Here is a 13,144-nt window from a genome sequence, read left to right as displayed (position 1 = left end):
TGCATTTCAATTAACAAGTGTGCCTTGTTAAAAGTTAATGTGTGGAATTTATGCGTTTGAGATAATCAGTTGTGTTGTGACATGGTAGTGGTGTACAGAAGATTCCCTATTCAGTAAAAGACCAACTATTATGGCAAGAACAGCTCAAATAAATGCTACAGAGCTCTTCATGGTCAAATTGCTGCAAAGAAACCACTACTAAAGGACATCAAGAAGAGACTTGGGCCAAGACACACGTGCAATGGACATTTGACCGGTGGATATCTGTCCTTTGGACGGATGAGTCCAAATTTGAGATTTTTGGTTACAACCGCCGTGTCTTTGTGAGACGCAGAGTAGGTGAACGGATGATCTCCGCATGTGTGGTTCTCACCGTGAAGCACGGAGGAAGAGGTGTGATGGGGCTTTGCTGGTGACACCCGATTTATTTAGAATTGAAGGCACACTTAACCAGCATGGCTACCACAGCATTCTACAGCTCACCACACCTCCAGGCAGTGTTAAGTCTATTTGACTTAGAAGAGTGATGGAGTGCTGCATCAGATGACCTAGCCTCCACCCAAATTGAGAGGGTTTGGGATGAGTTGGACCACAGAGTTAAGGAAAAGCAGCCAACAAGTGCTCAGCATGTGGGAGCTCCTTCAAGACTGTTGGAAAAGCATTCCAGGTGAAACTGGTTGAGAGAACTGTCATAAAAAGGTGGTTACTTTGAAGAATGTAAAACATTTTGATTTGTTTACTACATGAATGTGTTATTTCATGGTCTTCCCTAATATTCTACAACGTAGAAAGTAGTTAATATAAAAAAATGTCCACCACCAAACCCTTGAATGAGTAGGTGTCCAATTTTAACTGGTACAGTATATATTGCATACACACGTCAAAAGTTGACACCTACTCATTCAAGGGTATTTATTTATTACTAGTTTCATCATAGCACTTGGTGTTTGTGACGGCACTTGAAGAAGCGTCCAAAGGTCTTGAAATGTTCCATATTGACTGACCTTCATGTCTTAAAGTAATGGAATTAAAGTAATTCGCTTTGCTTATTTGATCTGTTCTTGCCTAAATATGGCCTTGGTCTTTTACCAAATAGGGCCATCTTCTGTATACCACCCCTACCTTGTCACAACTGATTAGCTCAAATGCAGCAAGGAAAGAAATTCCACAACTTTTAACCAGTGATACCTGTTCATTTAAAATGGATCCCAGGTGACTACCTCAAAGCTGGTTGAGAGAATGCCAAGAGTGCAAAGCTGTCCAAGCAAAGGCTACTTTGAAGAATCTCAAATATTATTTGGATTTGTTTACTACATGATTCCATGTGTTATTTCATAGTTTGGATGTCTTTACTATTATTCTACAATTTAGAAAATAGTAAAAATAAACAAAAACCCTGGAATGAGAAGGTGTCCTAACATTTGACTGGTACTGTACATACGTCCCCCCCATCCTTGCAATAAATACTGGCATTGGCAAACCTAGTGACAATAGATCAAAGGGCTCAAAATCAATTTCAGAGATTCAAGTTTTAAAAGGGGAGGCCAACTGACTGAACTTGGCAGTACGAGTTCACTACAACAGTGGACAAGTCGACAGAATGAAGGGTGCAGACACTTCAAAAGACTCCTACAATAACCCCTATTCCAAAACACATGTCTAGGGCAAGGCAACCCTGAGTTAGGACTACAAGGTTAGACTGCTGTCCAAGAGACATTTACCACAGCAATCGTTCCCTGCCATCAATGTGGGTTGGGGAGGAGGCATAGCAGGGATGGACAGTTCAGTCTACACCACTTCCATAGGTGACAAACAGCACCAACCCACAGATCTAGGGTCAGGTTATTCTTTCACTTCATAGTGGTAAAGCTTTAGATAAAAAGGGAGAACTGATCCTAGATATTTTAATATATATTTTTTTTAAGGCAGCTTCCACAGCCAACTGTTGGTCTTCAGGGGGTTCCTTCAAGTGCTAGCTTTCACACTTGAAACACAGGGCAAACCTAATGTGGTGTACATGCTAACGGAGGCTTGAGACCAGGCCCAGAGCTGTGTACAAAGACACTGTTCATATCCCTGTGCACTAAGCAAACACATTCTGCAAGATCACAAGCTACCATTCAGAGTCAGCATTAACAGAGTCAGATAATTTCATCTTGGAAAGCACTGAGACGTCCAGAAACACTTCATGTAGCCTATACCTCGATTGATGCAAACCTGTGCATTAACGTCAAGGATGACATGTAACTCAAATGAATGCAGCCTGACACTAAATAAAACTGTTCGATATAAATGACTTGAGTCTCTAAAACTTAAGACACTAACTACATGAAATTAGACAGTTGCGTGGGCCATGTTTATACAGTGGCTTGGGTAGGCAGTCATTGTAAATAAGATTTTGTTCTTAACTGACTTGCCTAGTTAAAAGTGAAATAAAATGTGTTTAATTTCAGACAGTACAATTAGCAAGTCTGCTACTTTATAGAAGGGACTATTTCTGGACAGGAAAGTTAAAGGAGTGGCTCACCATCTTTCTATAAAAATAAATTTAAAAAACAATTATGTAAATGGAATGTTATAGAAGGATTCAGACAATTTTTGCAATTTCACTACTTAGAGAAACGTAACCCAGCTGTGAAATACTTCCTAATTGCTTGTTGTGCAGGGGAATCCCAATTTATTTATTTAAAAAATAAATAAACCACAACTCCAGAAACACCCAAATACGTCCTTTAAGAAACCGACGTCTCAGTATAGCGATGCAGGTCTTCAGATGTACACACCAAATCGTGCCATTCTGAGCTTTATTGGCACCCCTATATTCCCTTGTGCGACTCGAGACGTTTCACCTACCCAGCTGTCATTCTGTGTAGCCTGCTGCTAGAATGGACAGAGGTAACGCTTGAGTAGCAATACAAATCTAATAGAACATTGCAACACTATACTCAAATTGTAACCTTTTCTAAAAAAGGACGTATTTGGAGCTTTTGACATATAAAAAAGATATATATATAAAAAAATTAAGTGTTTGTCCCCACAATGCATAAGTCTATCAAAAACAAGTGAAATACAAAAAATATTTGCTCACCCTTCTACATGGTTTTTATATATATATAAGTACCCAGAAATGGTGAACCAATCCTTACAGCAGACCAAATTAAGGTGGAAGGATAAAGGAAATCACTTTATAATGAATCAGGATTCAGATCAGTCACCATAGACAGCAGCACACTGCAAACGCTGACATCACTATGCAAGGCACAACGCCAAAGACAAGCGAAGCTTCAACAAAATTAAAGCCTGCAAGTTCCGCATGTTTCCCTTGGGCATTTATGATGCATTCATAACCAAGTGGAGAGGTTGTAATTGGCAGTTGAAGTCAAAAATACCAGATAAGATGCATTCACGTGCTTTGAACAGATTGGCTAATGCATCAACCATAAACTAAAAGTAGCTATCACGTTAGTAAACAAACTGATTTTTATTTATTTTTATGAATAGTGTTTTGTTTAATTTATTTTCCCAAAGTTCTGTTTGAGGTCATTTCCTTAGTAGGTGACGTCAGCATGTGGGAGAAGTCGGAGCTCAGGGATGATAGATGAGTTAACCACAAGTAATTAACAGTTGGAGGTGAGTTCAAGTGGATTCTTTCCAGTTCTATGTGGGCTCCCGAGTGGCGCTGCGGTCTAAGGCACTCAGCGCTAGAGGAGTAACTACAGACCCTGGTTCAATCCTGGGCTGTATCACAACCCAGCCGTGATTGGCGTCCCATAGGGCAGGGCATTGGCCCAACGTCGTCCGGGTTATGGTTTGGCCGGGGTAGGCCGTCATTGAAGAACAAATTCTTATTTACACCGACAAATTCTTATTTACACCGACCCAGTTAAAAAAAAAAACATCCTAACACCTGGCTATGAACGCAGCATTACATAGGAAGGATTCCAAGTATAGGCCAGGCTACTAGACATTTTACACTCATCGAACAGGCTCCCTTTCATTCAGGAGTCCCTGCTTTAATTGTGTTCCTTTTGTATGATCCTAGGATGAGCAAAACACACAATGTAGGCTCATTTTGATACAGATTTACTCCTACTGCAGATACTAAACATATGTTAGCATTAAGCAGCTCACCTTGGCATTAGTAATACAGCCATACTAGCTAGCAGTGCAGGGCAGAATCTTACTCAAAAGACATCCATTTTACAACACCCCTTCACCAGAAACAAGTTACACTAGAAGTAGCAGACACCCATCTATGGCTGCATATCCTAAAGCGATACCCTATTCCCAGTCGTGGGAGGTGTTCTCTATTGGGAATGTGTTGAGCAGGTACAAATCAGGTATATCACATCTGTCTAACCAGCCCCCACTGACAAAGTGGTAAAAATATTGGTCATTCAAAAACGCTAGAACTCTTCAATATTGGTTCCAAATACAAATTAAGTTTGTACCAACGCACATTATCAGATCTTAAATATGAAGTTGTTTAACATTTTAGGAAGCACGTCAAAATAATAAAGCTCCACTGGACAGAACCTGCATCTGGAACAACCCACATTGGTGGTGGTGGTGTGTGTAAGGCCATTTCATGCATCTCAGCACAAAGCAGACGGAAGGGACTTACAGAAGTTTACTGGTGGCGGCACTGAATAACCACACTCTCTACCAGAGGAATACGCATTTTCTGTTGTGGAATAGAAATACAAATAACATCACAAAAGTGAGATGAAACTAACCCAAGACAAACCTTATGCAATATCTTAAAATGTCAAAGTAAATCCCATTGTGAATATCTCATTAATCATGGCACAACTTCTAAGAGGCTGTCTTAATGAGTCAGTGCTAGCTTATCTAGCATGACACCATTTTCTTAGAACTCAGACTTTTCTTTCCCTAAAATAATATTGTTGTGTTGGACCCAGTGAGGAGCCAGTAGCAAACAATACTGTTACATGACTAAATCCAACAACCCTGATGTGCAGATAATTAAAAAATGCCAGAGAATATCGATTGTAGATCACTTGCATTAACTGCAAGAACACAGACGAGGGAATGTCCGAGTTGATTGTAAAAACATCTTTGAATATTTTTTTCTTCTCTTTTTAATAAATAGAAATCTTGGTTCTCATGGGCATTCAGAAGACCATGTTGTTTGCCAATATCCAGCGCAACGCCAAATGCTAAGTAGCCAGACCATCCGTCCTCCAAATTGGTCATCTTGCAGGCATGTGATATGTTGCCGATCTGCATGAAGTTCAGCTTTAAAACTAGTTGCCTAGTCTGTCGCGTAGCCTCTTCACGTCAATGATAGTCCCTGGTATAACAGCCCTAACTCAGGCAACTCAACATATGCTTGTGCCGATAGCAGGCCAATAAAACAACCGGCCAACAAACAGCAGGAATCACGAGACTACAAGGTTGGACAACAGAACATTGTCTTGATTGAAACTTGTAAATATTCCTCTGAGTTGCTGGAAGCTGTAGATCAGTTGTTCGCCTCTTGTGGGAATGAGGAGTCAATATGGGCAATTCCACAAGCTTTCTCCTTGATAGCCTGAAGTACCTGCCACGTGAACAAGTCGGATGCCCTGAACCAGTTGTCCAGTTTCTCCTGTCTTTAGTAACCTCAATAACTTTCCAGGTCAGCAGTTCCCAATGGGAGGACCGCCAAGTTAATTTGCGCAAAAAGAATGTGTGAGACTGTGCAAATGGTTGTTCAAGAACTTTGGGAACCGCTGCTCTAGGTCACAAATTAAATTACTAGAACATCCTATTTGAATGCATCAGGCACCTTTGCAGTTGCAAGTCATTGGATAAGCACTAACTGTACACTAAGTGTAGCTTGTGCGCTCATCACTTACTCTTTGTAAACAGGAAGTAAGGACTAATGAGTGATCTGATCGCTGAAGTGGGGTTGTGTGAAGGAGCGATATGGTCCCTGGGTGGAGAAGCAGCAACAGTCCAGTGTTTTGTCACACCTGGTCAGGGGACATGTTGAATGTATTTTGGCAGTACTTTCCCCAGGTGGCAAATTATAGTCCTCTGTGGCGATAGTTACGGCCTCTGGCTACACGTTACCATTTTTTAAAATTGTAAATAACGCTATTAAGTTCGTCAAGAGCTGGAGAAGAATTGGCTTGGGGCTGTACAGTAACAGCAATCATAACAGGTAAATCCCTTATGCGGGTGGAAGAGGTGACAGTTGATCATTAAGTATTACAGGTTTAGTCATCAGAATTCAGAGATTATTTCCATGTTTGTTCGCCAAGAATTGTTCATCAAGAAAAACAAACTCGTGATGTAATTAAGTGTTGGTGCTATATTTTTGGATAAACAACTTAGTTAACACAGAGTAGCAAGAGAGCTGCATGTGAAGTGTCGCCATACACTGGCGCCGTCGTAGAGATGGTCAGAAGCATTGGATTCCGTCCGGCCTACTGGGAAAGCCATCTTTTCATGCTGTTCAGGATGGGGTAAAGCATCTGGTTTTACTTTGAGGGTAGCAGGCTCTACTTCGTCTTTGCCAATAAAAGCACAGACAGATCTATTTTTGTTTCCCCCCCCTAAACTACTGTACTCTGAGAATTTGATTTGCCTTTGGCCTCAAGGAGCAGAAATTAGAGGTCGGACGATTAATCGGAATGGCCGATTCCAAGTTATCATAACAATTGGAAATCTGTATTTTTGGACACCGATTTGGCACACTCTTTTTTTACACCTTTATTTAAGGCAAGTCAGTTTAAACTTCTTGATTGTAGGGGGCAGGATATTCATTTTTGGCAACAAAAAAAATAACCATTTGAAACTGCCTATTTCTCAGGCCCAGAAACTAGAATATACATATAATTGTCAGATTAGGATAGAAAACACTAAAGTTTCCAAAACTGTCGAAATATTGTCTGTGAGTATAACAGAACTGATATTGCAGGCAAAAACCTAAGGAAAATCAAACCAGGAAGTGCTGTTTTTCCTGAAAGCTCTCTGTTCCATTGGATGCCTTGCCTCCATTTAAAGGGATCTCAACCAGATTCCTTTTCCTATGGCTTCCTCAAGGTGTCAGTCTTTAGACATAGTTTCAGGCTTTTATTTTAAAAAAACGAGCGAGAAAGATCACATCGCATCAGTGGATAGCTGGGTGTTCACAGAGTTTTGCTTGCGCAACAGTGGGGCAGCCATTGTCTCACCCTCTCCTATTGAAAAAGCGACAGTCCCGGTTGATATATTATCGATTATATATATTTTTTAAACCTGATTGATTATAAAAAAACGTTTGACATGTTTCTCTGGACATTTATGGATACTATTTGGAATTTGTCTGCGATGTCGTGACCACTCGAGCCTGTGGATTTCTGAACATCTTTATGGAAAAGGAACATTTGTGTAACAGGGAGTCTCGTGAGTGCAAACATCCGAAGATCAAAGGTAAGCGATTTAATCTATTGCTTTTCTGACTTTCGTGACCAATCTACTTGGCTGCTAGGTGTTTGTAATATTTTGTCTACTGAGAGAGATGTTCTTACATAAACGGTTGTTATGCTTTCGCCAAACAGCTGTATTGAAATATGACACGCCAGGTGGATTAACAACAAGCTAAGCTGTGTTTTGCTATATTGCACTTGTGATTTCATGAAAATTAAATATTTTTTGTAATTTAAATTTGACGCGCTGCAATTCAGCGGGTGTTGATGAAAATGATCCCGCTAAAAGGGATGGGTGCGTCAAGTTAAGAACATGTTCTTATTTTCAATGACGGCCTAGGAACGGTGGGTTAGCGATGGTAGGCAGCAGCAGGCTCGTAAGCGTTCATTTAAACAGCACTTTCGTGCGTTTTGCCAGCAGCTCTTCGCTGTGCTACAAGCATTGCGCTGTTTATGACTTCAAGCCTATCAACTCCCGAGATTAGGCTTGTGTAACCGATGTGAAAGCTAATAGCGTTTCAAACATCACTCGCTCTGAGACTTGGAGTGGTTGTTCCCCTTACTCTGCATGGGTAACGCTGCTTCGAGGGTGGCTGTTGTCGATATGTTCCTGGTTCGAGCCCAGGTAGGGGCAAGGAGAGGGACGGAAGCTATACTGTTACACTGGCAATACTAAAGTGCCTATAAGAACATCCAATAGTCAAAGGTATATGAAATACAAATCATATAAAGAGAAAGTCCTATAATTTCTATTGTATCTACAACATAAAATGTCTTACCTGGGAATATTGAAGACTCATGTTAAAAGGAACCACCGGCTTTCATATGTTCTCATGTTCTGAGCAAGGAACTTAAAAGTGAGCTTTTATACATAGCACATGTTGCAGTTTCACTTTCTTCTCCAACACTTTGTTTTTGTATTATTTAAACCAAATTGAATATGTTTCGTTGTTTATTGGAGGCTAAATGGATTTTTATTGAAGTATTATATTAAGTTAAAATAAGTGTTCATTTAGTATTGTTGTAATTTTCATTTTTAAAAAAAGAAGATTTAAAAAAAATATTCGGCCGATTATTAGGTGTCAGCTTTTTTTGGTCCTCCAATAAATCGGTAATGGCGTTGAAAAATCATAATCGGTCGACCTCTAACAGAAATGCGTACAAATCTGGTCACAGATATATTTAACGAATAGCATTCTGCGTAACTGACAAATGCATGCATTTCTGGTCAAATTTGTAATATCAACTCACCCTGACCCTATTATAACAGACCAAAACATATTCATTAACCTGTTAAAGGATAGGGGGCAGCATTTCCACTTTTGGATAAATAGCATGCACAATTTCAACTTCCTGCTACTCATGCCAGGAATATATGATATGCATATGATTAGTAGGTGTGGATAGAAAACTGTGAAGTTTCTAAAACTGGTTCAATCATGTCTGACTATAACAGAACTTATGTAGCAGGCAAAATCCCAAGGAAAAACTGTTCAGAAATTTTTTTTTTTTTCTCTGACCTCCGACTCTGAATTTTCCCAGTTGTCTTTGCCAAGGGAAATTTGATAGTGACCATTTTTTACAGTTCCTACGACTTCCACAGGATGTCACCAGTCTTTGGAATTGGGTTGAAGTTAATCATTGGTGAAACGAAGAAGAGGCACATCCTGGAACAACGTTACACTTTTGATAGTTACGCAAGGAAAAAGGAGCATGTTTTGTTTACCTTCTCTATAGAATACAGATTCCCCAGTCTACAATTTGATCGATTATTAACGTTTAAAAATACCTAAAGTTGTATTACAAAAGTAGTTTGAAATATTTTGGCAAAGTTTATAGGCAACTTTTGAAATGTTTTGTAGTGACGTTGTGTTTTGGAAAGCTGTTTTTTTCTGGATCAAACATGCTTTAGAAATGGACATTTTGGGTATACATGGACGGAATTAATCGGAAAAAAGGGACCAATTGTGATGTTTATGGGACATATTGGAGTGCCAACAAAGAAGCTCGTCAAAGGTAATGCATGTTTTATTTCAGCGTTTTGTGTAGCGCCGGCTACGCTAATTATTTTGTTTACAACTCGTTCAGGTGGTTCAGGGGGGTGCATGCTATCAGATAGCTTCTCATGCTTTTGGCGAAAAGCATTTTTAAAATCTGACATGTTGGCTGAATTCACAACGAGTGTAGCTTTAATTGAGTACCTGGCATATTTGATTTAATGAAAGTTTGAGTTTTATTTGAATTTGGCGCTTTGCATTTCCCGAGGCTATTGGCCACTTGAGACGCTAGCATCTCCCCTATCCATAAGAGGTTTTAACCTCTTGAAACTAGGGAGCACTATTTATTTTGGGAAAAATAACGTTCCCAAAGTAAACCGCCTATTTCTCAGGACCAGATGCTAGAATATGCATATAATTGACAGCTTAGGATAGAAAACACTAAAGTTTCCAAAACTGTAAAAATATTGTCTGAGTAGAACAGAACTGATATTGCAGGCGAAATCCAGAGAAAAATCCAATCGGGAAGTGACTCTTATTTTGAAACCGTTGTCTTTCTATGCATCCCTATTGCCCATTGAACGGGATATGAACCAGATTCCTTTTTCTGTGGCTTCCCTAAGGTGTCTACAGCCTTTAGACGTAGTTTCAGGCCTTTATTTTGAAGAATGAGCGTAAATGACTGCCAGCTGAGGGCTCTGAGTGATTCTTGCGTAAAAGACAGAGGTAGTCATTTTTCCTCCTAGCTCCTACTGAAAAGCCTATTGTCCCGGTTGATATATTATCAAATAGATATTTGAAAAACACCTTGAAGATTGATTATAACAGATGTTTGGCATGTTTCTGTCGATATTATGGACATAATTTAGAATTTTTTCAGCGTTTTTTCAGCGTTGTCGTGACAGCTATTTCCGGAGGATTTCTCAACATAACGTGACCAACAAAAGGAGGTATTTTGGGTATAAAAATAATCTTTATGGAACAAAAGGAACATTTGCTGTCTAACTGGGAGTCTCGTCAGTGAAAACATCCAAAGATCAAAGGTAAACGGTTAATTTGATTGCTTTTCTGATTTGTGACCAAGCTTCGTGCTGCTAGCTGGACATAATGCTATGCTAGGCTATCGATAAACTTACAAAACGGTTGTCTTGCTTTGGCTGTAAAGCATACGTTTCAAAATATGAGATGACAGGGTGATTAACAAAAGGCTAAGCTGTGTTTCACTATAGTTCACTTGTGATTTCATGAATATTTTCTATAAAAAAAAAAATGACCGCTGCGCTATGCTAAATAGTGTAGTTGATAACAATTCTCCCGGATCCGGGATGGGTAGTTCCAAGAGGCGAATACATTTTTTCCCATTCTAGTAACTGCACTGAATGTCAAATTCTCACCCAATGGTGTACATGTACACCATGCCTCATGCATTTAAAAAGGACGGAAATGGGGTAAGTGTAGGCCAAAGGGAGATTCCACCTTTCCTTTTAAATCCATGAAGGGATGTGACCAAGTGTACACTTAGGGCAGAGGGGTAGGCCTATAGAATTGGGACATAATGAAATCTTCCGCAAATTCCTTTTACAAAGTGTGGGTCTGTGTTGTAAGCAGTGACTGTGGCAATACCAGTGAGTTATGTATTGTGTGTGATTTACCTTGTGTCAAAGAGATCACTTACCGTTTTTGGAAACCTCTTTGTTCCTCAAGTGAGGTGGAATGTATCGCCCTGGAAACAGAAAAAAAAATGTAGGACTGTCAGTCTTCGTATCGAGAAACACATTGTATGGTAAAGCTATGAACAAAGACTAACAGAATCACCACAATGGGATACACTGCATGCAAATCCTTGTTCTGGAAAATTGGAAAAATATCTAAAATTGTCAACTCACAAGTGTCATTTTGCCACCTTTAGCCTACATGTTATCTGTACACGCTAACCCCTTAGGGCAGTGTTTCTAAAACTATGTGGTGTTGTCTGGTATGAAAATGGGGTCACGAGAGAACCTGAGATCACACCTGGTTTATAGAACCTGATATCACGCCTAGTTCATAGAATCTGAGTTACTTCAGTAAGCGGTAAGCTCCCTACAAATGTAGCCACCTTTTGAACGATTTAAGCTACAAAATATAATGACCCCATCGCCGAAAGACTCAGGAAAGGGGCCAGCCGAGCGGCGCTGCATCGCAGCGTTAGCGGTGCCACTAGAGCTTCTGGGTTCGAGGCCAGGCTGGTGCAGCCAACCCTGAGAACCATGGGGTGTCGCACAATTGGCCCAGCATCGTCAGGGTTGGGGGAGGGTTTGGCCGGCAGGGATGTCCTTGTCCCATCGCGCACTAGCGACTCCTGTGGTGGGCCAGGAGCAGTGCCGGCTGACAGTCGCCAGTACGACGTTTCCTCCCACACATTGGTGCGGCTGGCTTACGGGTTAAGTGGTCATTGTATCAAGAAGCAGTGCGGCTTGGTTGGGTTGCGTTTCAGAGGACGCATGGTTCTCAACCTTATTAGTCTTGTCTTATCAGGAGGGGAGAGGCTAACTACCAATTGGATACCACAAAATTTGGGAGAAAGTGGTAAAAAAATGAAGGCTCAGGAACACGAGTCTTCCATTTCCCTCTACAATGCTCAAAAGTTTATATACACAGCCAAATAGTTTCACAATTCCTGACATTTAATCCTAGTAAGATGTCCCTGTTTTAGGTCAGTTAGGATCACCACTTTATTTTAAGAACGTGACATGTCAGCATATAAGTAGAGAGAATGATTTAAAGCTTTTATTTCTTTCACATTCCCAGTGGGTCAGAAGTTTACATACTCTCAATTAGTATTTGGTAGCGTTGCCTTTAAATTGTTTAACTTGGGTCAAACTTTTCAGGTAGCCTTCCACAAGCTTCCCACAACATGTTGAGTGAATGTTGGCCCATTCCAGAGTTGGTATAACTGAGTCAGATTGGTTGGCCTCCATGCTCACACTTTTTCCAGTTCTGTCCACAATTTTTCTACATGATTGAGGTCAGGGCTTTGTGATGGCCACTCCAATACCTTGACTTTGTTGTCCTTAAGCTATTTTGCCACAACTTTGGAAGTATGCTTAGCGTCATTGTCCATTTGGAAGACCCATTTGCAACCAAGCTTTAACTTCCTGCCTGATGTCTCAAAGCAAAGTTTGTCACATGTGCCGAATACAACAGTGAAATGCTTACTTAGGCTCTAACCAAAAGTGCAGAGGGGAAAAAAGTGTGTAGGTAAGTAAAGAAATAAAACAGTAAAAAGACATTTGAAAATAAGAGTACAGACACTGGTAAGTCAGGCTTATCGAGGTAGTATGTACATGTGGGTATGGTTAAAGTGACTATGCATATATGATTAACAGAGAGTAGCAGTAGAGTAAAAAGAGGGGTTGGCGGGCAGTGGGACACAATGCAGATAGCCCGGCTAGCCAATGTGCGGGAGCACTGGTTGGTCGGGCCAATTTAGGTAGTATGTACATGAATGCATAGTTAAATTGACTATGCAGCGTAGTCAATTTAACTATGCATTCATGTACATGTACGGGGCGGCAGCGTAGCCTAGTGGTTAGAGCATTGGACTAGTAACCGGAAGGTTGCGAGTTCAAACCCCCGAGCTGACAAGGTACAAATCTGTCGTTCTGCCCCTGAACAGGCAGTTAACCCACTGTTCCCAGGCCATCATTGAAAATAAGAATGTGTTCTTAACTGACTTGCCTGGTTAAA

General features: G+C 40.5%; 1 protein-coding gene across 4 annotated transcripts in view; it reads right to left on the bottom strand.

The window, feature by feature from the left end:
- Positions 1–13,144, bottom strand: part of LOC109870645 (ATP-dependent RNA helicase DDX3X-like) — a 28,815-nt gene that overhangs the window by 12,154 nt on the left and 3,517 nt on the right. For 2 of the 4 annotated variants that reach the window (XM_020461224.2, XM_020461240.2), the window contains exons 3-4: positions 11,091–11,138; positions 4,625–4,684 (exon numbers count right to left, since the gene is read on the bottom strand). In XM_020461224.2, coding sequence (XP_020316813.1) covers positions 4,625–4,684; positions 11,091–11,138 — 108 coding nt within the window. The remainder of the gene's footprint in view (positions 1–4,624; positions 4,685–11,090; positions 11,139–13,144) is intronic. The other 2 variants (XM_020461247.2, XM_031800666.1) reach the window with 1 other exon arrangement.

The sequence above is a fragment of the Oncorhynchus kisutch genome, linkage group LG2 (genome assembly GCF_002021735.2).
Source record: "Oncorhynchus kisutch isolate 150728-3 linkage group LG2, Okis_V2, whole genome shotgun sequence".
NCBI classification, from domain to species: Eukaryota; Metazoa; Chordata; class Actinopteri; order Salmoniformes; family Salmonidae; genus Oncorhynchus; species Oncorhynchus kisutch.
This window is presented reverse-complemented; position numbering and strand designations above follow the sequence as displayed.